We start from the raw sequence: 23,012 nt of genomic DNA, 5'->3' as shown, positions 1-23,012 counted from the left end.
ATTTAAATCAAAACAAATTCACTTCTATTTTCTGGTACCATTGATTCAAATTCGTCAGGTCTGCCGCTAGATGATAAAACTTATGTCCATCATTGGGGTGGGTCCATGTCCATAATGTCCATTACTGGTGCCAATAGATATTTATAGAGTAGGATTAAAGATGGCAGCGCTGAAGGTGACTAGTTTGGTGCTCTCGTCTCTGATGAACATGTACTTAGAAGGGCGAGTTCACACAGAACAGCGGGACAGGAACCCACCAGTCTCAACAGCAACACTATTTTAGGCCATCAGTTGGCCTTATATTTGAATAAGGTTTACGAATTGTGGATGGTATAACCCTTTCTTTAAAAATGTATGTCCATCATTGGGTTCTGTTTCTGTCCATAACTGGGCCAATACAAATCTATAGTGTTGGATTAAAGATGGCAGCGCTGAAGGTGACTAGCTTGGTTCTCTCATCCCTGATGAACATGTAGAAGGGGGAGTCCACATAGAACTGCTCCGCCGTGCGAGACAGGAAACCGCCCGAGGCTGCCACCGCCTCCGTGCCGTATTCTGGACGGAAAGGAATTGGTGATGTTTTAGGTCACAAAGATGAGACACTTTATAAACAACTTGATGTAGGGTAAAATAATACGGCGTATTCGGATACTTCCAGCAATGTAATATAATGTGATAATGGAATGACGAGTTATTTTCGAAATTATCCGAATGCACCGGACTGGGAAAACAACTATAGTAATCGACTTTTAAACACATTCAGATAATTAATTGCCTCGAGAAATTAATTAATTTAGAAAGGATCGGATTAAGAATGAGTATATTAGGGGAAGTTTGAAAGTAGCACCAGTAACGGAGAAGATAAGAAGTAGTAGGTTAGCGTGGTATGGGCATGTGGTGAGGAGGGATGAATGCCGTATAGGCAAAAGAATGATATAGACCTGTACCGCTGGCTATATTTTGACCCCTAGGTTATAAAAATATTAAAGTCAATTCTGTTTTCGCTTATGAATACTTTGTTAAGATGTAAATCTTACATTTTGTTTTGTGTCATATATATAATTTGCTTTTCTAGTAATTTGTTATTTTGTGGTAATTAGTAGTAGTAGTAGTAGTAAATCACTTTATTGTACAAAACAAAAATTGATAACATGAAATTCATATAAATTTAGGTACAAAGGCGAGCTTATCCCTATAAGGGATTTCTTCCAGCTAACCTTAGAGTAAATGAGTGGAAAATTCGAATTAGATAGATAGACAAACTTACAGAACGTACAATAATATTTAAGAAGGAAAACTACAATATTAACGTCTACGAATAACTAAAATACATCAATTGCATTATGCAATAAAATAAATATGTACTAGCATACATAAATATATAGTACTAAATAAATATTAAATAAATATATATATATATATAATATATAAATAATATATATATATATTAGCACTCAACCAAATCACAGTTCGTGGGAAAGCCAAAGCTTTTTCAGATTATTATTTATTATTTTTTATTTTGAATTATCTTGGAGAAAAAAATATTCGAGAGAACACATGTAACTGTGTTGCATTTAGGATAGTGTTTTTAGTGTGAAAACATAGTTTGTGTCAATTACGTCCACTGCAATCTGATACTATGTCATAATATTCTAAATGACAAAAAAAAAAATTAGAGTTAAAAAAAATTACTTAGGTCGAATTTAGTCGTTTAAATAGGTCCATTAAATGATTTTGTGTCTTATTAAGGCATAGCTTCATAAGATATTTGATGATTTTGTTGTAACAGGCTGTCACCGTTACAAAAGAATATTAAAGATATTAGAGTTCACATCTTATTAATTTGAAATGCAAGATAAATAAGATGTATGAATTTGTGTCACTTCCATCCACTGCATAAACAAATATTACAAAAATATTATTTGCGTTCAAACGAAGCTAGCGGGCGGTCTGAATGGGCAACGGAGGCCGTGCAGGGTGGGGCCGCGGCGTGACCTTGCCGTACGCAACGCATGTTTACTTCGCCTGTGCGCTAAATTAACGCAACTTATTCAAAGAAGTTACGCAAACAACACAACAACAAGCAACAAGCAAGCAAAGAATGCGTCGAATTATCTTTTACCTATTTAAAACTCATAGATATTGTACAATGTCACCATTATGCAAAAGAACTGTAAGTACATGTTTGATTTGCGAGCGAGCTGGCAACATTGCGCAGGGAAATCTTAAAAATATCGCGTTTACGTGAACGCCACATACATTTGTGACAGTGATAGGGAAAAGGTACCACTAAAGTAAAATTTGGTTATTAATACCGTGACTTTCTTTCATTCTTTGATAAAAAAAATTGCTATTTATGCAACAAGTGCGGAAGTCATCTTTACGCACGTGTATCATACAATGTTTTACTATCCATTGTGCGAGTAAATAAAAAAACATGTCATGGCAAATAAGTTTAATTATTAAAAGGAGTGTTTTAAATCGACACGAGTTGCGAATTACTTATTCGCACGTGTATCGTACGTTTTACAGTACATATGGCCCTTTAAACTTTCGACATATGCACGGTAAGTGCTCTTTTCCGCACTAGTGCGAGAAAGTAGCACCATATGTACTGTAAAAAAAAATTGAAAACAAAAAGCACTAGTGCGGAAAAGCAGTACTTTCCGCACGATATGGCTCCGTAGGAAACGCACTTTTCGAGCACATGCATTGTAAAAAAATATATAGGACTGTATCTCCTAAACCATGCGTCGTAGCGCAAAAATAATAAAATTTTCGTTCCCCTTTATGTAACCCAAAAGTAATACATGAAAAATACAATGAAAAAAAAAAGAAACAAAATCTTTATAGGGCTGTATTAGCTGTATCTCCTATATCGTGCATCGTAGCGCAAAAATAATCAAATTTTCGCTCCCCTTAAGAAACCCTTAATTAAAACTTTAAAAAAAACCAGGAAAAAACTTTATAGAGCTATTATAGCTATATATATAGATATAATATCTCCTAAACCGTGCGTGGTGGCGCAAAAATAATAAAAATTTCGTTCCCCTTTATGAAGCCCCAAAGTAATATACTAAAAACACAATGAAAAAAAAGAAAAAAAATAACAAAAAAACTTTATAGGGCTGTATCTCCTACACCGTGCATCGTAGCGCAAAAATAATTAAAAAAATCCCTTTAAGAAACCCCTAATTAAGATTGAAAAACGCAAAAAAGAAAGAGGAAAAAAAATCATTTTAGGGCTGTATCTCCTAAACCGTGCGTTGTAGCGCAAAAATAATAAAATTTTCGTTCCCCTTTACGGAACCCCAAAGTAATATACAAAAAACACAATGAAAAAAAAACAAAAAAAACTTTATAGGGCTGTATCTCCTAAACCGTCGTAGCGCAAAAATAATCAAATTTTCGTTCCCCTTTGTGGAACCCCAAACTAATATACAGAAAACACAATGAAAAAAAAACAAAAAAAAAATCTTTATAGGGCTGCATCTCCTAAACCGTGCATCGTAGCACAAAAATAATAAAATTTTCGTTCCCCTTTAAGAAACCCTTAGTTAAAACTTAAAAAAAAAACAAGAAAAAAACTTAATAGAGCTATTATAGCTATATATATATAGATATAATATCTCCTAAACCGTGCGTGGTGGCGCAAAAATAATAAAATTTTCGTTCCCCTTTATGCAACCCATAATTTATATTTAAAAAAAAAACGCAAAATTTAAAAAAAAAATCATTATAGGGCTGTATCTCTTAAACCATGCGTCGTAGCGCAAAAATAATTTAAAAAACCCCTTTAAGAAACCCGTAATTAATACTTAAAAAAAAAACAAACAAAAACCAGGAAAAAAAACTTTATAGAGCTGTATCTCCTAAACCGTGCGTGGTACCGCAAAAACAATAAAATTTTCGTTCCCCTTTATGCAACCCATAATTTATATTTAAAAAAAAAAGCAAAATTTAAAAAAAAATCTTTATAGGGCTGTATCTCCTAAACCATGCGTCGTAACGCAAAAATAATAAAATTTTCGTTCCCCTTTATGCAACCCATAATTTATATTTAAAAAAAAACGCAAAATTTAAAAAAAAAAATCATCGCTGCTATGGCTGTATCTCTTAAACCATGCGTCGTAGCGCAAAAATAATTTAAAAAACCCCTTTAAGAAACCCGTAATTAATACTTAAAAAAAAACAAAAAAAACCAGGAAAAAAAACTTTATAGAGCTGTATCTCCTAAACCGTGCGTGGTACCGCAAAAACAATAAAATTTTCGTTCCCCTTTATGCAACCCATAATTTATATTTAAAAAAAACGCAAAATTTAACAAAAAAATCTTTATAGGGCTGTATCTCCTAAACCATGTGTCATAGCACAAAAATAATAAAATTTTCGTTCCCCTTTATGAAACCCCAAAGTAATATACAAAAAACACAATGTAAAAAAGAAAAAAAGAAAAAAAGAAAAAAAACAATAAAAAAATCTTTATAGGGCTTTATCTCCTAAACCATGCGTCGTAGCGCAAAAATAATAAAATTTTCTTTCCCCTTTATGCAACCCATAATTTATATTTAAAAAAAAAACGCAAAATTTAAAAAAAAAATCATTATAGGGCTGTATCTCTTAAACCATGCGTCGTAGCGCAAAAATAATTTAAAAAACCCCTTTAAGAAACCCTTTAATACTTAAAAAAAAAACAAAAAAAAAACCAGGAAAAAAAACTTTATAGAGCTGTATCTCCTAAACCGTGCGTGGTACCGCAAAAACAATAAAATTTTCGTTCCCCTTTATGCAACTCATAATTTATATTTAAAAAAACGCAAAATTTAAAAAAAAAATCTTTATAGGGCTGTATCTCCTAAACCATGCGTCGTAGCGCAAAAATAATAAAATTTTCGTTCCCCTTTATGAAGCCTCAAAATAATATACAAAAACACAAGAAAAAGAAAGAAAAAAATAATAACAAAAAAACTTTATAGGGCTGTATCTCCTAAACCGTGCATCGTAGCGCAAAAATAATCAATATCCGTTCCCCTTTAAGAAGCCCCTAATTATGATTTAAAAACGCAAAAAAGAAAAAGAGAAAAAAATCATTTTAGGGCTGTATCTCCTAAACCGTGCGTCGTAGCGCAAAAATAATAAAATTTTCGTTCCCTTTTATGAAACCCCAAAGTAATAACAAAAAACGCAATGACAAAAAAAAGAAAAAAAAAACTTTAGGGATGTATCTCCTAAACCGTGCATGGTAGCGAAAAATAATCAAATTTTCGTTCCCCTTAAGAAGCCCTTAATTAAGATTTAAAAACGTAAAAAAGAAAAAGAAAAAATCTATATAGGGCTGTATCTCCTAAACCGTGCGTCGTAGCGCAAAAATAATCAACTTTTCGGTCCCCTTTATGTAACCATTAATTTATACAAAAAAAAACGCAAAAAAAAAGTTTTTTTTTATAGGGCTGTATCTCCTAAACCATGCGTCGTAGCGCAAAAATAATAAAATTTTCGTTCCCCTTTATGAAGCCTCAAAATAATATACAAAAACACAAGAAAAAGAAAGAAAAAAATAATAACAAAAAAACTTTATAGGGCTGTATCTCCTAAACCGTGCATCGTAGCGCAAAAATAATCAATATCCGTTCCCCTTTAAGAAGCCCCTAATTATGATTTAAAAACGCAAAAAAGAAAAAGAGAAAAAAATCATTTTAGGGCTGTATCTCCTAAACCGTGCGTCGTAGCGCAAAAATAATAAAATTTTCGTTCCCTTTTATGAAACCCCAAAGTAATAACAAAAAACGCAATGACAAAAAAAAGAAAAAAAAAACTTTAGGGATGTATCTCCTAAACCGTGCATGGTAGCGAAAAATAATCAAATTTTCGTTCCCCTTAAGAAGCCCTTAATTAAGATTTAAAAACGTAAAAAAGAAAAAGAAAAAATCTATATAGGGCTGTATCTCCTAAACCGTGCGTCGTAGCGCAAAAATAATCAACTTTTCGGTCCCCTTTATGTAACCATTAATTTATACAAAAAAAAACGCAAAAAAAAAGTTTTTTTTTATAGGGCTTGATCTCCTAAACCATGCGTCGTAGCGCAAAAATAATTAAATTTTCGTTCCCCTTTATGAAACCCCAAAGTAATATACAAAAAACACAATGTAAAAAAGAAAAAAACAATAAAAAAAACTTTATAGGGCTGTATCTCCTAAACCGTGCGTCGTAGCGCAAAAATAATCAAATTTTCTTTCCTCTTTATTCAACCCTTAATTTATATTTAAAAAAAAACGCTTTCACTAAACTGCTGTAACTCGGAAACTTAGAATCCACAAAGGGGACTTTACTAAATTATGACACATATTAAAGCCTGACCAGTAATATATGATCATTGTCAAGAGGGCGCTGTTCATTCTCATGTATAGGGTGACAGTTCAGTATAGTATGAAAAAATATTGTATTTAATGAACATCATCATCAACGTAATTAATGTTGCTTGCCACGCTTAAACATAACAAAAATCACAATAAATTGCGTCTTAAAATAAACTTAAAAAGTCTACTAAAAATCGAAACAAAAGTAATTTTTAACTCGCTGATGTGACATTCTCAATCAATAGGTAGGTACCACTTTGTCGTTTACCATAAAGACGAAATTTGATTATATCTTTATACAAATAACCTGTCAGAGAAAGTGGTACCTTTTGATTAGGAACGTCACAAATGTTGGTCAGTATGAGGAGTGCAGCCTACAGTTTATTTTTAATTATATTTATATACCTACTACGGTAAGATTGATAAGACAATGTAATTATGCCTCCGAATGAAATAAATACACTGTATCGCAAAACTAAGTGGCGAGACAGCTCATAATGCCATCTCTTGGTTGGTCTTAACTTAACAAGGGTAAAGGAGATAGTATTAAGATCTCAGTCGCCAGCTGATATTGCGGCAAGTATAATAAGCACCCCACCCGCGTAGGTACCCTTCCCCGCGCACGCCCTTCTTGCTCAATTGAGTTTTATTTTGCCAGATAGTAAAAAAACCGTGGATCAAAATGACCCAAATTATGAATGATGTCTCAATGTGGTATTATAATATTATAGACGTAAACTTAATAATATGAATTTTTTTTTGTGGCAGATACAGGGTGTTAATTAGAAAAAAATTTTTTTTAAATAAAAGCGGTGGATGAATTTGACACAGATTTGTTTGAATAACATATAACAATGTTCTGTAAAGTACAACACTTCACTTACCGACTCTAATATTTTTTTAGGCGTTTTAGGATCAATATTAGGTATTTATTAAATGCCATTATACCCGTGGATGAAAATCACACAAAATGCGTGTGTACGTCGGAAGCCACTTTGCCTTTACAGGGAAACAAAAAATTTCGTCTCGAATATTTTTTTTACAGAATGCTGATTGAAAAAAGAAATACCTAAATTTCTACCTAAGCAAATACCTAGGATGACACAAAATATTATTTTTAGGTTTAGTATATGGTCTGGAAACTATATATAAAAAATAAGCAACATTAATATTCTTATAACCTCAGAAGTTATTGGTACAGGTCTAATAGGGATGAATGTTGATGGACGGAGAGCGAATGGTAGACCGAAAAAGCGATGGATGGATTGTGTGAAAGAGGATATGAGAAAGAAAGGAGTGAGTGCTGAGGTGACGAAAGACAGAGGAGAATGGAAGAGAAAAACATGTCCGATTATATAACGTGGGATAAGGGCAGGAAAGAAGAAGAAGAGAGATAATTAATTGCCTAAAGTCGAAAGGTAATCCCTGCAGCTGACTGTATTTTTACCGATTTCTATTGTCTAATGCAGGTACCGATTCATATTTCTACAGATTCGTTCATGTCTGGACATTCTCGTCCATTATAGAAATTTTTAAAGGCCTGATCGAGTTTGTATTATCATCGTCTATGCCTGATAAAAGTTCTCATTATTCGATTGTAGAAAGAGTTATGATTTTAGCAAAAAATACACGGTGGCTAAAAAATGAGTGCATTCCCGTTGCCAGGGAGGTTTTGGGATTATACTGAGCAACTTTTACTATGGGAACAACCCCGAAATCGCGAAAAAATATTTGGCTGTTTCATACATTTTGGCTGGTCCATTTTCTATGGGAGGGAAATTTTTTATTCTTGATTTCGTGGTTGGTCCCATAGTAAAAGTTGCTCAGTATAATCCCTAAACCCCCCTAGCAACGGGAATGCACTTATTTTTTAGCCACCCTTGTATGGGTGACATAGGTTACATTTTTAACAGATTTTGAAAGGGGGTGATATTTTTTACGAAAGTAACCGTAGGTGTTTGTTAAATGTTATACTTACAAATAATGGGAGGGCACATAACATAAGTCTACACGTGCCTCGACAAATGAATCACGGCCATTTTTTATCAAATTCATTACAAATGAGCAAGGTCAACATTTATCTTGTAACAGGATGCTAAAAACCACTGCATTGGGATAATGACATTGTCTACTTTTTGTCATTGTCAGTAGGCCCAGCACATGATTGGCGCGAGAGTATCTCGCCCACGAGATAAACTACGTATTTTTTATTTTATTTAAAAGGCACACTAAACATTCAACATTGTTACAAAGAGTACTTAAGTGGTAGGTACATAAGAATGCCATCCAAAGTAAGCATGCACAACAAGAAAAAAGAATAACGAGCAAAAACTATCCTAAAACGACTTGAATTACACTAAATTATAAATTACATTTCACAAATAATTATTACATGTCAAATTGCTTACTATTATTGGGAAGTGTGATGATGGCCGAAAACCCTAATTTAAAGAGTGACGGGAAGTCTATGTCGCGCCAATCATGTGCTAGCCCGGCTGATACCTATTAATGTCACTAATCCTATTATTGCATTGAAATTGTAGGTAATTGCTTACAATACTCGCATAGATAAGTACATTTGCTAGTGAAAGCTGGTGCATGACAATAGGGTATTTGACAGTATTTAAAATAAATTATTTTACACCATGTATGAAATAAAGCACCAGAAGATTAATATAGAAACGTAGGCAACAGTTATTTTATGACACAATTTCTATTTTAAAACCCGTATAAAACTATAAAGAGTAGGTGATTTGATTGTGACGTCACATGCTAGTGTTTCATATAAATTCCATAGTAGCAAAATCGTTTTGACAGTTCGAAAAAAGAAACTGATTTGACTAGTAGTCAAATACCCTATGGGCTCGGTCACTTTTTAATGGTGCCAATGATTGATCCTGCTTTTGTATGGATCAAATTTCTAATATCACTATACCTATTATGAGACCAATTGCATTCAAGCAAAAGTTGTAGGTAAATAAAAGTTAAAATCGGATGTTTTGACCGAGCCTCCGAATTGCTGCATACTAATGGATGGTCCGTGCAGTGATGAATTCCAGATCATATGTAGATAATAACCGCCTTATTCATAAACGTCTACTAAAGTTGACAAGCCGCTAATAATCGTTTGTCCCTTTCCATCATACCAATACGTCGGAAAGGGACAAAGGGACTTGTCAACTTTAGTAGACGTTTATTAATAAGAGGGTAAGAATTTAAGCACTTATACTATACTTACCATTTATAGTGATCTTAACTTCATGCAGCACCGTGTCCACATGCACCCCCGGGTTTGGCAGACCGTTCACCGCATCTTTTACATGCTGGGACTTATCCTCGAAAATTATCCTCGTCAACAACTCCTCGTTAGAATGATCTCTATCCGTATCTATCATAAGAGCGAAATTGGCAGTCGGAGAGAACATCGCACTTAGCCCTATGGATTTAAGGCTGTCTTCTAAATGTATTGAGTTCTTCAGGTCCATTTTTGGGAATCTGATGACTGCTCTGTCATTGGTCATATTGGAGATGAGCTGGTCGATTCTGGAGTAGTTCAGGCTGTTCATGAGCTCCGGTAGGGAAAGCTTTTTGAGTGGTTTCAACACGTACATCGTGGTTGTGTTGTCTTTGTAGGGTAAAGCTATCATCTGTACGCCTGAAAATTTATGATTATTTTTATTTCGCAGATATATTGAGGTTTCCGTGGGATGTTTACGAGTAAGCGCGCGGTTGGTTGCGATAAACGCAACGTTGAACAGATGTGGGTATGTAACTAAACTATAGCATAATAAATACTTATGAAAAAATGATATTAGGTAATAATTATAAGCCGGTGTTTGAATCAATAACGTCTTTCGGGTTACAGCTACAGATTAAGCCTTAGGCAATCTTATTAACTTATATTATTTATTTATTTTATAAATACGTTTACACGACTTTACAGTAAACCAATACGTCATGAAACTAATACATAACAACATAGAATCATTACACTAAGTATTACATTACATTTTACACACGGATAACAAACATTACGTTACACTCGAGGGCCTAGCATCCATCACCTCACAGAACCTCAAGCATTCGTTTCTCACAGCCACCCATCGCCATGCAATCAGATCGCATTCCGGTGCTGACGCCAAGAGCGCATTAAATAGAGAGAGAGCGCGCGGCAGTGGCGAGTTTCTTCGCGACACAGTTCGCGTTATCCTTTATGTATCAGTTTGCAACAACGACTAAATGGGGTTGGTAACTATCAAAGGTTTGCATAGATTGCCCCTGCCCCTTTTTCTATAAGACTTGGTTTAAAGCTGGCATCCAGGGCATTAAAAAAAATTGACACAATGGGGTTGGCAACTGTCAAAGGTTTGCAGAGATGGCGCCATCATAGCTTGCCCCTTTTTCTATGAGATTTGGCTTAAAGGGCTGGCTGGCATCCAGGGCATTAAAAAAACAAAAATTTGACACAATTCTAGGGATTGACAGGGCAAGCTATGCTGGCGCCATATGCTAATTTTTTAGACCGGCCAACCCCATTCTAAGGATTGACAGGGCAAGCTAATGCTGGCGCCATCTGCTAAACACTTCGACCGGCCAACGGCCAGCCCCATTGTATAAAGATGTCAAAAAAAGTTACCGTCTTCGGCTGAATATGTGTATTGGAATTGTCCGAAGTTCAACATCATATCGGCCATAACGTCGCCTGCGGGAGTCTTAAACGCCATCCTGTGAAACGTTCAAGGAACGAATAAATGTGGTATTTTCTATTTATATATTAAAACGTATTATTTGGGGCATTTTCTATAAAAAGGGACCTTATTGTCGATGGCGCTTACGCCATTATTATCAACGCTCCGATATAAATACAATGCCGCGCGAAGCTGTGCGGCGTAAGCGCCATCGACAATAAGGTCCCTTTTTATAGAAAATGCCCCAAATAATACGTTTTAGGTACTTATTATTTTTATTTAACTTGCCCGTTATGTTAGTATGTATGTAGTGTGACCCACTTCCCGATTTCCGATTGAGCTGAAATTTTGCATACATATGTTAATCGGATGACAATGCAATATTATGATGATGGAGACAGGAGAAATGGAATCAGTTGAAATAATAAAGTTCCAATGTTTTGATCTCGGTGTCAATGATTTAACAACGTAGCGCTGATTTGTCCACGGAGGTGGTACCATATTAAAGTACCTATCTGTTTCTTACCGTGTTCCTACACTTACTTTCTCGTGTGTTCTGGCAAGAAGGGATGAGTCCATTGTGCGCTGAAATAGAGGGCGCTCAGCAACACAACCTTCGTCTCGACTGGGAGGGGTTCCTTCAGAAATTCTTCAATTTTCCCTTTTGTGTGGTTTTTGATCCATCTGAAATACACCACGGAAAGTCTCTCGAATTTTTTTTCTTTGAATCAATGTGCAAAGTTGCATTTTTTTCCACAAGAAAAACTTAGGGCAAAGTTTTTCTTCACTAACGTGGTTCGTATAAACTGTTGAACGATGATTATGGATATTTAAAACATTCATTTGTATTAAATTTACAATGTTTAAAAACTAGTATTTTCCTCGCAGTGGTGATGCCCTCAAAAGCAATGGCATATTTGTATAGAATTTTAATCACACAGTGGCCCGTTCTATTTTCATTACTTTTGAACGTAGTCCATTGTAATATATAACTGACTAATATGGTAATTACGAAGGTCAACTACCTGAAAAGGAGGCAGTTAAGCCTGTGACAGACTACAGACCCGCATGTCACGGTGCCACGACCACTTAGCTACAAGGAGAATATATACCTATATTAAGCAGTGGTCGGAATGGACAGAGTATAAATACCTAAACTTGGTAGAACAAAGTCATAAAGTGGAGGCTGCCTTGCGATAACATATTTTACCGGGACTAAAGTCCCGGAAACGTACTAACTGTACTAAGTAATAGTTATTTGCAACATATTTGTTAGTAGTTTGTAGTTAGTAGTTTGCAACATATAAGTTAGTAGTTAGTTGTAACATATTAAAGGTTTAAATGTATTTCGAATTACACAGAATAATACAGAGAAAAAAAAGTATGAAGTGGCAGTTCATGGCCTTCACTAAATTAAAAAGCTACTTTGTTTCACTCCCTGGAGTAAGGAAAGTCGCACTTTCCTCATTTTTCACGTCAGTATTGAGAACATATTAAAGGTTTAAATGTATTTCGAATTACACAGAATAATACAGAGAAAAAAAAGTATGAAGTGGCAGTTCATGGCCTTCACTAAATTAAAAAGCTACTTTGTTTCACTCCCTGGAGTGAGGAAAGTACTTTCCTCACTCCAGGGAATGACGAAAGTATGCTTGTTCAAGCTGCTGAGGTGAAAATAATATTGTTATAAAGTGAGTCAGATTGGCCTTCGTGAGCCCCCTAGCCCCTAGCACCACTTGTGCATGAAGTGGCGTAGCGTGAACTAATCTAGCCGTGGGCGAAACTACATCTGCGAAGCCCCTTTCAATGTGTATTTCAGTGTGTATTCAAGGTAATAAAAAGGTTGGCTTTGCGAGGCCCCACTAAGTGCGAGGCCGTGGGCAAGGGCCCCATTCGCCCACGCCTAGCTACGCCACTGTGTGCATGTGTGTGTGGTAATAACGAACTTTAAAAAAACCGGTTTAACTCACTCGCGACATGTTTCGGAGAGCCTATTATGTCTCCATTTTCAAGCATTAACAGTGCATGTGAGTAGCGTTCACGATGGCCGCGCGCTGCCGCACGCCGCGTCGCGCGCTGCGTGCGCGATGAGATAACCGGGGGAGGTCTTGCGCTATGTTAGTATTACAGTTTAAATTCGATTATAACGAACTTACTCATTGACGGTGTCTCTAGCCAACGGCGCGTTGGTAAACTCTACAGCCCGCGCGTCGCCTTGGTACACGCGTTGAAGGAACTCTTTGTACAGCGGACGGATGCGTGTACGCGGCTCAACCAATATAGCGTCCGCGTATGTAGTAGAGTTACTCAGGAGATGAAGTAGCGAGCCGAACTGTTCGTGGTGCGCGCGGTTTCGGAGAATATCTGGCAATTAATATGCGGTTAACACACTGATGCGAATTCGCACGCCGCTCCGGTGTGTGAGAGACAGCGCTATGCATATTATAGCGATATCCCGCTCGTGGACCAGAGCGGCGTGCGGATCCCCAATCAATGACCCCTTATGACGACATGACGCCTTTATCTAATTTCGTAGAGGTCCGATAAAGTTCAACATCTAGGCACAAAAAACCTTGTTCTATTCATAATAGCTTTTTCTATTAAGGCAAGAAGGTTCATAAATATGTCTACATTATTTCTTCACCTTAATCTATTGCAATAAGGTGCAAAAAATGTATAAGTAGGTACATATTTATTAACTCGACTGTACATAATATTGCGTACATGCATTTTTTGTCTTATCTAACGAAAAACTCCTCATACAAAATCATTACCTACAATAATATTTAGTAGTCAAAAACGACGCTAATGAGTCTTTTTATATTTTACCTAAACAGTAGTTCCATAAGCCAGGAAATTCTTCCTCAGGGCAGTGGGGGGACGGGGGACACTCCTCCTTTCGGGCAAACTTGGCTCCGTTCGGCTCAGCATATGTTGCTCCGAGTAATTATTAGGGTTGACTTGACACAACTTAACGTCCCTTTGCGTGCACGACCACAGATAAGATAATGACTAGAATTTTGACAACCCTAAATAGCCGAAAGGGATAGTGCCATAAATTAGAAAGGGACGGCGTGATTCGTCCCTGAATCGCTGTCGAACTTCGGTTTTGTAGGAAGCAGGTAGGAAGCTAGGAAGTATCCTTTCTGTACGATAGTGCTATTATTTATTCTGTGCTGGTGACGATGACGGAGCGTCCACATCAAACAAACGAAGGCCGATCAATGCCTTCAACAGCATTTTTATTTTTTTGTTTTTATGCCATTTTGTGTTTTTTTACGCAACATTCTCTTGAACGGTCACATACTTTAATTGTTAATGACCCAACTAAAGGGGCCCACTAATTATCAGTCCGACGGACGATATCAGCCTGTCAGTTAGAAGAAGAATATGACAGTTCCGAATAACTGACAGGCCGATATCGTCCGGCGGACTGGCAATCAGCCCCTTAAGGGGGCTCGTGCCCAAAAAACCGCTCCTCCACGCGACCCCACCGATTACACTCGCGTCTCGGCTCGTGGCTCGCACGCGAATGTAAATCAGCTTTAAAAAATATAACCCGCAAACCCATCAAAAAAACATTCGCTGGCCTTCATTTACTTATCGTAAACGCACCACTATCTGCCAACGGAGATTCCCGTATTTCTAAACAAAAAAACTTTACCTTGGGAAAACCCGAGCGCCGTTGCCAGCTCCGTATATGTGTTGCCAGCGCTTCCCAGAAGCGCCATCGAGAGGAGACCTGATGCAGAGTTTTACAAATATAGTGTGTCAAAGGACTGTCTCATTTCAAACATAGACAGAGAGACTCATACTATCTTTGTCTTACACTAGTACTAGCACCCAAAAGAAAAAGATGAGTATAGTTTTTTTTGTTCTTATTTACTGCCAATTTAGTTTGACCAACTATATTTATCAAATCAAGCGTGGGGGATTCTTGTTTGAGGTTTTGTGTCGTTAAATAGATGTATTTATTTTTACGGTTTCTACGGTTCCTTACATTACGTTCCGGTACATCTAGTCAACTAGGAAAGGAACCCTTTAAGTTTCGCCATGTCCGTAGGAAACACACGGTGGAAAAGGAGGTTGCACCAGGCCGCGTAGCCAACACGCCAATCGCTAACGCTCCGTAGCGATCGAAACGCAACTGTCACTGTCGCACTAATATGGAAGAGTGATAGAGAGACGCAAAGCGTTTTGTTGTCGAAGCGATAGGGATGTCACCTTGGCTAGGCCGGCAGTTGGCCTCGGCTGGGCGGAACAGGAGGCCGCGCTGAACCGCGAAAAATGGAAATCCCTTCTGAGAGCCCTATGTCCCTGATGAGTGATAACAGAACACCATCATCATCATCATTTCCGTATCGTCACATCAAATCAATAGGGTATTCAAGATATATACAGTGGTACTACGTAAACGAAATTAATAACTAGCTTAAATCTAAAATAGGCCCTTGAGGCATTGTACCAAGGATGCTGGCGGCATTTCCCCGCTGTATCGCAATGCTGATACGTTTCTTGTATGTAAATAAATGTATAATATATTTCCTTTGTGAGGTGAAAATAAATAGGGTATTTGACTGTATTTAAAATAAATTATTTTACACCATGCCTGAAATAAAGCACCAGAAGATTAATAGATAAACGCAGACAGCAGTTATTTTACACAATTTCTATTTTCAAACTTATAAAACTATAAAGAGTAGGTAATTTGATTGTGACGTCACATGCTAGTGTTTCATATAAATTCCATAGTAGCAAAATCGTTTTGACAGTTCGAAAAAAGAAACTAATTTGGCTAGTAGTCAAATACCCTATTCACAAGCGCAGCGACGATAATGTATTTTTTTCGGACACAGTGCGGTAGTAAAAGACGAGCGCTCTATTTTCGTACTTTATAGGTACTAAAATACTAATGCATAAGGAATTGTTTGTGTTAACATTGCCCGTTTGAATTCATTAAACATAAATAAGTACATATTTTAGTCCATTTACCTTGTGGTTTACCGTTAGGGATTTCCTTTGTTTAAAATAACCGCAACACATGCAGCTTATGACAGAAGTACTAGTACGGTCAGCAAAAGAAGTTCCAAATTAACACAACTTCACCGTTAAGAGAATAAGGGTGTGTGAACATTAAACACCTCAGCCGCTTGTAGGGTATACCTATATATTTGACTACTAGTCAAATCAGTTTCTTTTTTCGAACTGTCAAAACGATTTTGCTACTATGGAATTTATATGAAACACTAGCATGTGACGTCACAATCAAATTACCTACTCTTAAAGTTTTATACGGGTTTTAAAATAGAAATTGTGTCTAAAAATAACTGCTGTCTACGTTACTCCATTAATCTTCTGGTGCTTTATTTCATGCATGTTGTAAAATAATTTATTTTAAATACATTCAAATACCCTATATATATTGTATGTAGGCACTATTATTTAGGCCTCATCTCACGAGCGCTTTTTCAAGCGTTTGAATGACACAAATGGAAACATGTGTATTTATTCACACGATGGCGGTAGCGGTTTTTATCAAGCGTTGATGGATTTTCAACTTTAAGTCTTGGTCTTTAAATCGAATTTAGCGTGCTGGCAGATTCAAGGGCTTTTTTAACGCGCGTTGAAAATGCGCTCGTGTGTAAGGTCACTTAGGCAACTTTGCTCGTTTGTGTTTTTGAGTTCGCACATTTTTTTTGTTTAAGTTCAAGTCACGACGTCTACGAAGTCCTTTATAGCATAATATTTTTTCTCGTAATTTACGTTGGCAAAGTCACAAAAAATTGTGACCACTGAATCCAATAACTTAAATATAGGGTTGTCATTGTCACTTTCAGACTTCTTAACTTTAAAGAAACATGAAGATAAAATAGATTAAAAAAACCGGCTAAGAGCATGTCGGGCCATAAAAAAAAATTAAACTACATAATTATATTTGTATCAAACACTACCTTAATATAATGTGGATCAATTACAGAATTTACAGTCAGAAAAAGTGGTTTTGGATCACTACCCAGAAATCCCCCTGTGTACTATGGCACTACGGCATTTGCCTTGTCATTTCCAAAAACAGATGAGTCACCACCTTTAACGGGAAAATAAGAGACGGAGAGAACATACTACTAAATGTGTTTGTCTTGTCGACACTACTAGACACTAACACATCCAACTGTGTTTTTTATAAGTTTTCAATGAAAGGCAAAGACAAAGTAGCCGCTTTAGGTTCTTACTACTTCTTACCTGCGATACCAGTAGGGGACATAACTATGTTTGTGTCCGTGTTCCGTTTCATCTCCTCAGTCAGCAATTTGAAACCGAGCTCATTGATTGTGTTGGGTAACAACTGTTCTTGCTCATGTGGAGGTTCAGTGACACTGGAATGGTTTAATTTAGTAACTACCAAAGAGTATAATAGGAGAGAACGGTACTGTCATAGTAAATTTTGTAATCACAGTAAATTCACTGCCATCTATCGACACACTTTAAAACTAAAAATGAAGATTTATAAAAATACGATAAAATATATTTAAATATGGATATAAATGATTTTTTTTATTTGCATTAATTATTTTTATATGATTTTCACCCATGTTCTTTCACTGATATGCGTTAAAATTGTTAAATAACAAACGAAACCGTCAACGCCATCTATACGAGAGTAGGCCAAAGGTAGTGGCGCCATCTGATCGAGAATCAAATTTTCGTTATTTTCGAGGCACGTTTTTTCCTTAGACTGTATTCATCTATTACGGAGATATCTATCTTTGGTAACTAAATAAACTACTAACGAAAAATGTGCGTACATTGCTCCAAAATTCGGAAATTTTATTGTAATTTTAAAATTATTAAGATAAAGATAAAGAAAGTTATTTATTCAAGTAGGCATATTACAATTACAATGCGCTTATGAACGTCAAATAAAGCTACGCCGGCTCTAACCCTATACCTCTGCCCCGAGAAGATTTAAATCTCCCCTCAATTGGAGGAGGGTATCCCAATATGGGACCGGCAACAAACTCGGCGGGGCACATCTTGACATGTATTCAAAACAATACATCTTATAATTAACATGCATTACGAGTACATAAAGAAAAAATACAATTTAGATTACTATAGACTTCATGCAAGTACATACAGTAGGTACTTTTCTTTAAAGAAATTTGTTTTAAAATTATAACATTGTATTATTGTGTTGTTGTATTGTGGTAGTGTTAGGTATGAATATATGCCAAATTAAACTATCCATCACTATTATGTTGTAACACTTTAATGAGGTTGTGATTATGGTTTTCATATATAAAAACTGTTGGAGCAGAATTACCCAGTGGGGAGCAAAGTAGGCATATTTTACGGCAAGTATATGGATGGGTAAATGTTGAATAATCAGGTATGCTAATGTGGCATGGCCTAATTTTACTACATATAATATCTATTAAGTCGAGGTTGTGCGATAATTCAAAGGCAGTTAAAAGGACATGTCCTTGAAATATTGGCATTATAATTAACCATGTACGTACGTTTTTAGCCATAGTCTATCAAGCAAGCCATTTTGGTCAGTAAAAAAGAGCGGCAAGTTTTAAAAACCGGTCAAGTGCGAGTCGGACTCGCGCACGAAAGGTTTCGTGCCATTACGCAATAACGGCAAAAAAATCACATCTGTGTATGGGAGCCCCACGTAAATATTTATTTTATTCTGTTTTTAGCATTTGTTGTTATAGCGGCAACAGAAATACATGATCTGTGAAAATTTCAACTGTCTAGCTATCACGGTTCATGAGATACAGCCTGGTGACAGACAGACGGACGGCGGAGTCTGAGTAATAGGGTCCCGTTTTTACCCTTTGGGTACGGAACCCTAAAAATGTAGGCGCGAAGAGTTATCGTCGCATAGAAAATAGAAAGTTGGAATTTCGCGCCTTTTCCTACTGACAAAGTTGTTTGACCGGCTATAAGTGATAAAATTTGTGACGTTTTCAACTAAAAAGGTACTACATTGTCGCTTGTTGATAAGGTTGATTTCTAATTGAAGCTAATATGGAAATAGCGCCTTACTGACAAGCGACAATAAGTACCCTTTTGGTTGAAAATGGCACATTTATTTTATAAAGGTTAGTCTAAAAGTCCCCCAGTTTAGTGATGGCTGGTACTAGTTTTCGTTGCTATAAAAAGAAATCGTAATACAAATAAATTAGAGCGAAGTTTTACATACAAAACTTCTGCTCGGTCTATTTTATTTTGTACCTACAGCAATGTAAATAGTACCAGACGGATATTTGTTACAATTAGGTTTCTTACTTACCGTAAAATTTAACTGTTTAAAATATTCAAAATTTCCTTAGTGGGCAAAATATTGGAGCAAAGTAGGACCATTTTACGGTACGTTTATTTTCATACCAAGTTTCATGTATAATTTTAAGCATGTTTAAAAATGAGGGCGTAAAACTCTTAAAAGTTCTAGACGACAATCAGGATTATTCAGAATATTGTATACTCGTATTTGCGTATAATTTGGTAAATACCTCGGATCCGTTGTATTTTCCTCATTGTCAGACATAGCGACGCTCATAAACATCAGGAACAAGAAGACTCGCGACCTCCAATCCATTTTGTTCTGTAAACATTCAACCATCTTTAAAACATGTACAGCGAGCTGCTAATTACATGAGACACTTATTAAATTTATAAATTGTAGGTGCGTAAGATATTTCTTTACCTAATTTGCCACCTTTTTAGTGTTCCGTGCAAAATTTTGTTTTGAAAAACGGAACACTTATGGGATCACTTCGGTCTTGCAAATCAGTTAAATGCGTTTTTCTCAGACCGTTCTTGACGGTCCCATATGGGGATACCATATGGGACCGGCAATAAGCACAGAAAAACTGTGACCTACTACAGTACAGCCCACAAAGCAGTTATGCAATCTGGCATTGAGATGCATGTGATGCTATCCGTATTGTATCCAACCCGTAGGTACCTGGGTAAACGTACAAGGTAAACAGCACCATCATGCGATCAATAATAGTGCAAAAGTATAGTAGATTGTTAATCAAGGGATGAAAGGCACTCATTTCTGCCGAGGTTGTTTAGCGCTCGAACGTAGTCTCACCCGAGTAGTTTCACCCGAGTTAAACACTCTACTTTTTATTTCGAATACGAGGAAAGTAAAATGCATGTGTTTTTTCGTTTTTATAATATTTCTTGAGGGTACTTTCAATTGACAATTTAGGCAAAAGTATTGTTATTTTTAACGAAAGCCTTTTTTGCTAACGGTACCAATTTTTGGTAAAGTACCTAGGTACATACACCTACGTAGACCAAAGCTAATTTAATAAAATTAGAATTAAACATAGTACTTAATTAATTTTACACTATGAATGAAATAAAGCACCAGAAGATTAATAGAGAAACGTAGACATCAGTTATTTTTAGACAAAATTTATATTTTAAAACTCGTAAAAAACTATAAAGAGTAGGTAATTTAATTGTGACGTCACATGCTAGTGTTTCATATAAATACCATAGAAGCAAAATCGTTTTGACAGTTCGAAAAAAGAAACTGATTTGACTAGTACTCAAATACCCTATTGACACTAGCTGTTGCCCACGACTTCGTCCGCGTGGATTTATTTCCCGAAATACACTTTCAATTCAACTCCTTTTTAATCCTATTAGGGGGCTGAATTTTCAAAAGCACTAAAATTATTTTTTGTACCTTCTAATATTTTCTCTTCCTACTAATTTCAAGTCCCTACTCAAATCGTTCCCGTTTCCCGTTAAAAGTTGTACTTACAACCTTTCAACTCCCTTAGAGGTTGAATTTCCAAACCAGCTGAAATTACTCAATTTTGGGAACAAATCAAATTTTTTTTTTAAATATCTTGATTTGTTTTTTTTTTAAGTAGTCACACTACTATACTATATAAATTATAAACTGTCAAGGGCCCTCCACACTCGCGTTTGCGGCTTTTGCGCCGTGATTCGCGCATGAGTGTGGAGGGACCTTAATAAGACGCAGGTCCTTATTTAAACATTTTTGTGTATTTGTTTTTGTGTTTGTGTATGTCTTAATCTAATTTAATTTAATCATATCTCATTATGTAATTCGTTTTAAATGTTTTAAACTCATATGGAAAAAAAATTCTGGATTAAATAATTTCATTCATTCATTCATAAGTAGCCTCCGGCCTTCACCACTGGAGGCTTCGTCACTTTTTCTTTATTATATGACATCTATTACAGTTTACAGCTGAAATTACTTTTCCCCTTTTTTTAATATAATACCTTTTCACGAAGTTTCAAGTTCCTAGCTTAAAGTAAAACTTGAACGCCATACGTTAAACCGTTTAACCCCTTTTTAACCCACTTAGGGGTTGAATTTTTCAAAATAGCTTCTTATCTCTTGTACACTTTATAAATACAACCTAGTGGCCCTAGTGCGCAAATTTCTACTTTCTAGGTTTTTGTAATTGTAGTTTCGGCTCTGCGTTGATGAATCAGTCAGTCAGTCAGGACATACGCATTTATGCAATTATAGATAGATTATGGAAAATATTTTTACATAATTTAATATTATTAACCACAGCAATGCCAGTGCGTTTGATTTATTGACTATTATAGATATCGAACATCGATTAGCCAGATTTAATAAAACACAATAAAATGTATCTTACCTAAACGGGAAGCTAGGTATTTATTAGTTCTGGTAACATGCAAAAAAAAATGACGGTTAACTTTTTATACTTTAGTGTGGAGATTAAAACTGTATACCTACTTAACTTAAGTAACGAACTTTATTTGTATATATGTATGTGTTGTAGTTGATAATAAAAATAATACCTATGTCTAAGCTTAGTAGCTTACAATTAGCCGATATTCGCTTTTTAATCCACCACTCACCTTAATATCCAAATTAATGTAAGCAAATCAACGAACGAAAAACCTGCGTATTTAAAATAGTAAACGTTCACGAAACATTTAAAACTTCATATTTCGCAATGTAATTCGGACCCAAGACAACCTTTCGAGCCGCAGCCGCGGGGGTGACTGAGTGGATTCTATGCATTTACTACTTCCTTCCACTATGTACGTTTTAAGGATTCCGTAACTAGCGAGAACTTTTTACAAGCTTAAATTTAGATTTACCTGTCCCGTTGCCTGTGTGGATCGTATTCTATAAATCTTGCAGGTTAAATTTGCATACATATAAAGTCGGGTGACAATGCAATATTATGGTACCATCGAGCTGATCTGATGATGGATACAGGAGGTGATGGCCATAGGAACTGTGATAAAACGCAACCTGTGTTTGGAGTTTTTAGAATTGTTTCGATGAGTATTAGTTGTCTGTGGAAAGAAAAGTACAGTCAGCGATTACATTTTTGCCAAAAATTCATTTTATTCTTGGAAATTATAGCCTCGTAGGTCCGGCGCACATAGACCTAGCATTACATAGACCAGCTATACGCGTGCGCCCGTAAGGGATAGACATAGATGACGTCATAAACGTGGGGATACCATATTGGTAAAAATTACCCCAATATTTGATATCACGTTGGGGCGATTACCCTGGAGGCAAAGTTAGCTTGTTTGACGGTATTAAAAAATTGTTAAATAAAATGTCAATGGGCCTTTCTTTTTAGGCGTATAAACAATGAAATACCTCCTATAATTCGCGCAGGTGGTACAAAACTAAACATGTTTAGTAAATAAAACGTAAATTAAATGTATTATGGGTTTTAATTTAAAGAAATCACAAATCGCAATCACACCAATTAATGTACACCACATTTAATCTTCACAACATTTGTTTATTTATTTTTTGGAATTAGAAGTACGAAAAAACTTCGATGTCAAAATTACCCATAAAATTATGATATTTTCATCTGGTATCCCTAACATGATTGTTATGCAGCTAAATTAAGAAGAAGTTTAAAAATGGCTGACCTCAGACTCCTACCTACCTACGTAA

The 23,012-nt window shown here is 35.9% G+C and overlaps 2 protein-coding genes across 2 annotated transcripts in view; one reads left to right on the top strand and one right to left on the bottom strand.

The window, feature by feature from the left end:
- LOC134745302 (male-enhanced antigen 1) overlaps positions 1-23,012 on the top strand; it is a 182,407-nt gene that overhangs the window by 4,040 nt on the left and 155,355 nt on the right. The gene's annotated exons all lie outside the window — the stretch shown is intronic.
- LOC134745251 (serine protease inhibitor 28Dc-like) lies at positions 101-21,981 on the bottom strand. The gene is made up of 9 exons (XM_063679249.1): positions 21,941-21,981; positions 19,564-19,655; positions 17,285-17,418; positions 14,709-14,786; positions 13,201-13,408; positions 11,588-11,728; positions 10,993-11,081; positions 9,595-10,011; positions 101-555 (listed from the first exon to the last, which is right to left on the bottom strand). Exons 2-9 carry the CDS (start codon positions 19,647-19,649, stop codon positions 404-406), a joined length of 1,305 nt encoding a protein of 434 aa, XP_063535319.1. The 5' UTR covers positions 19,650-19,655; positions 21,941-21,981; the 3' UTR covers positions 101-403.

Source organism: Cydia strobilella, chromosome 1 (assembly GCF_947568885.1).
Source record: "Cydia strobilella chromosome 1, ilCydStro3.1, whole genome shotgun sequence".
Taxonomy (NCBI): Eukaryota; Metazoa; Arthropoda; class Insecta; order Lepidoptera; family Tortricidae; genus Cydia; species Cydia strobilella.
Note: the sequence above shows the minus strand (reverse complement) of the source record. Positions and strands in the feature narration are given on the sequence as shown.

What these genes read in the sequence shown, in the direction of transcription:
- LOC134745251 (XM_063679249.1), bottom strand. Translation starts at nt 19,649, where the DNA reads ATGGATTGGAGGTCGCGAGTCTTCTTGTTCCTGATGTTTATGAGCGTC. An exon ending in GTCCCCTACTGGTATCGCAG is followed by an intron (nt 14,787 to 17,284) that starts GTAAGAAGTAGT and finishes ACTCTGCATCAG; the next exon opens with GTCTCCTCTCGATGGCGCTT. An exon ending in GCTAGAGACACCGTCAATGA is followed by an intron (nt 11,729 to 13,200) that starts GTAAGTTCGTTA and finishes GGTGTATTTCAG; the next exon opens with ATGGATCAAAAACCACACAA.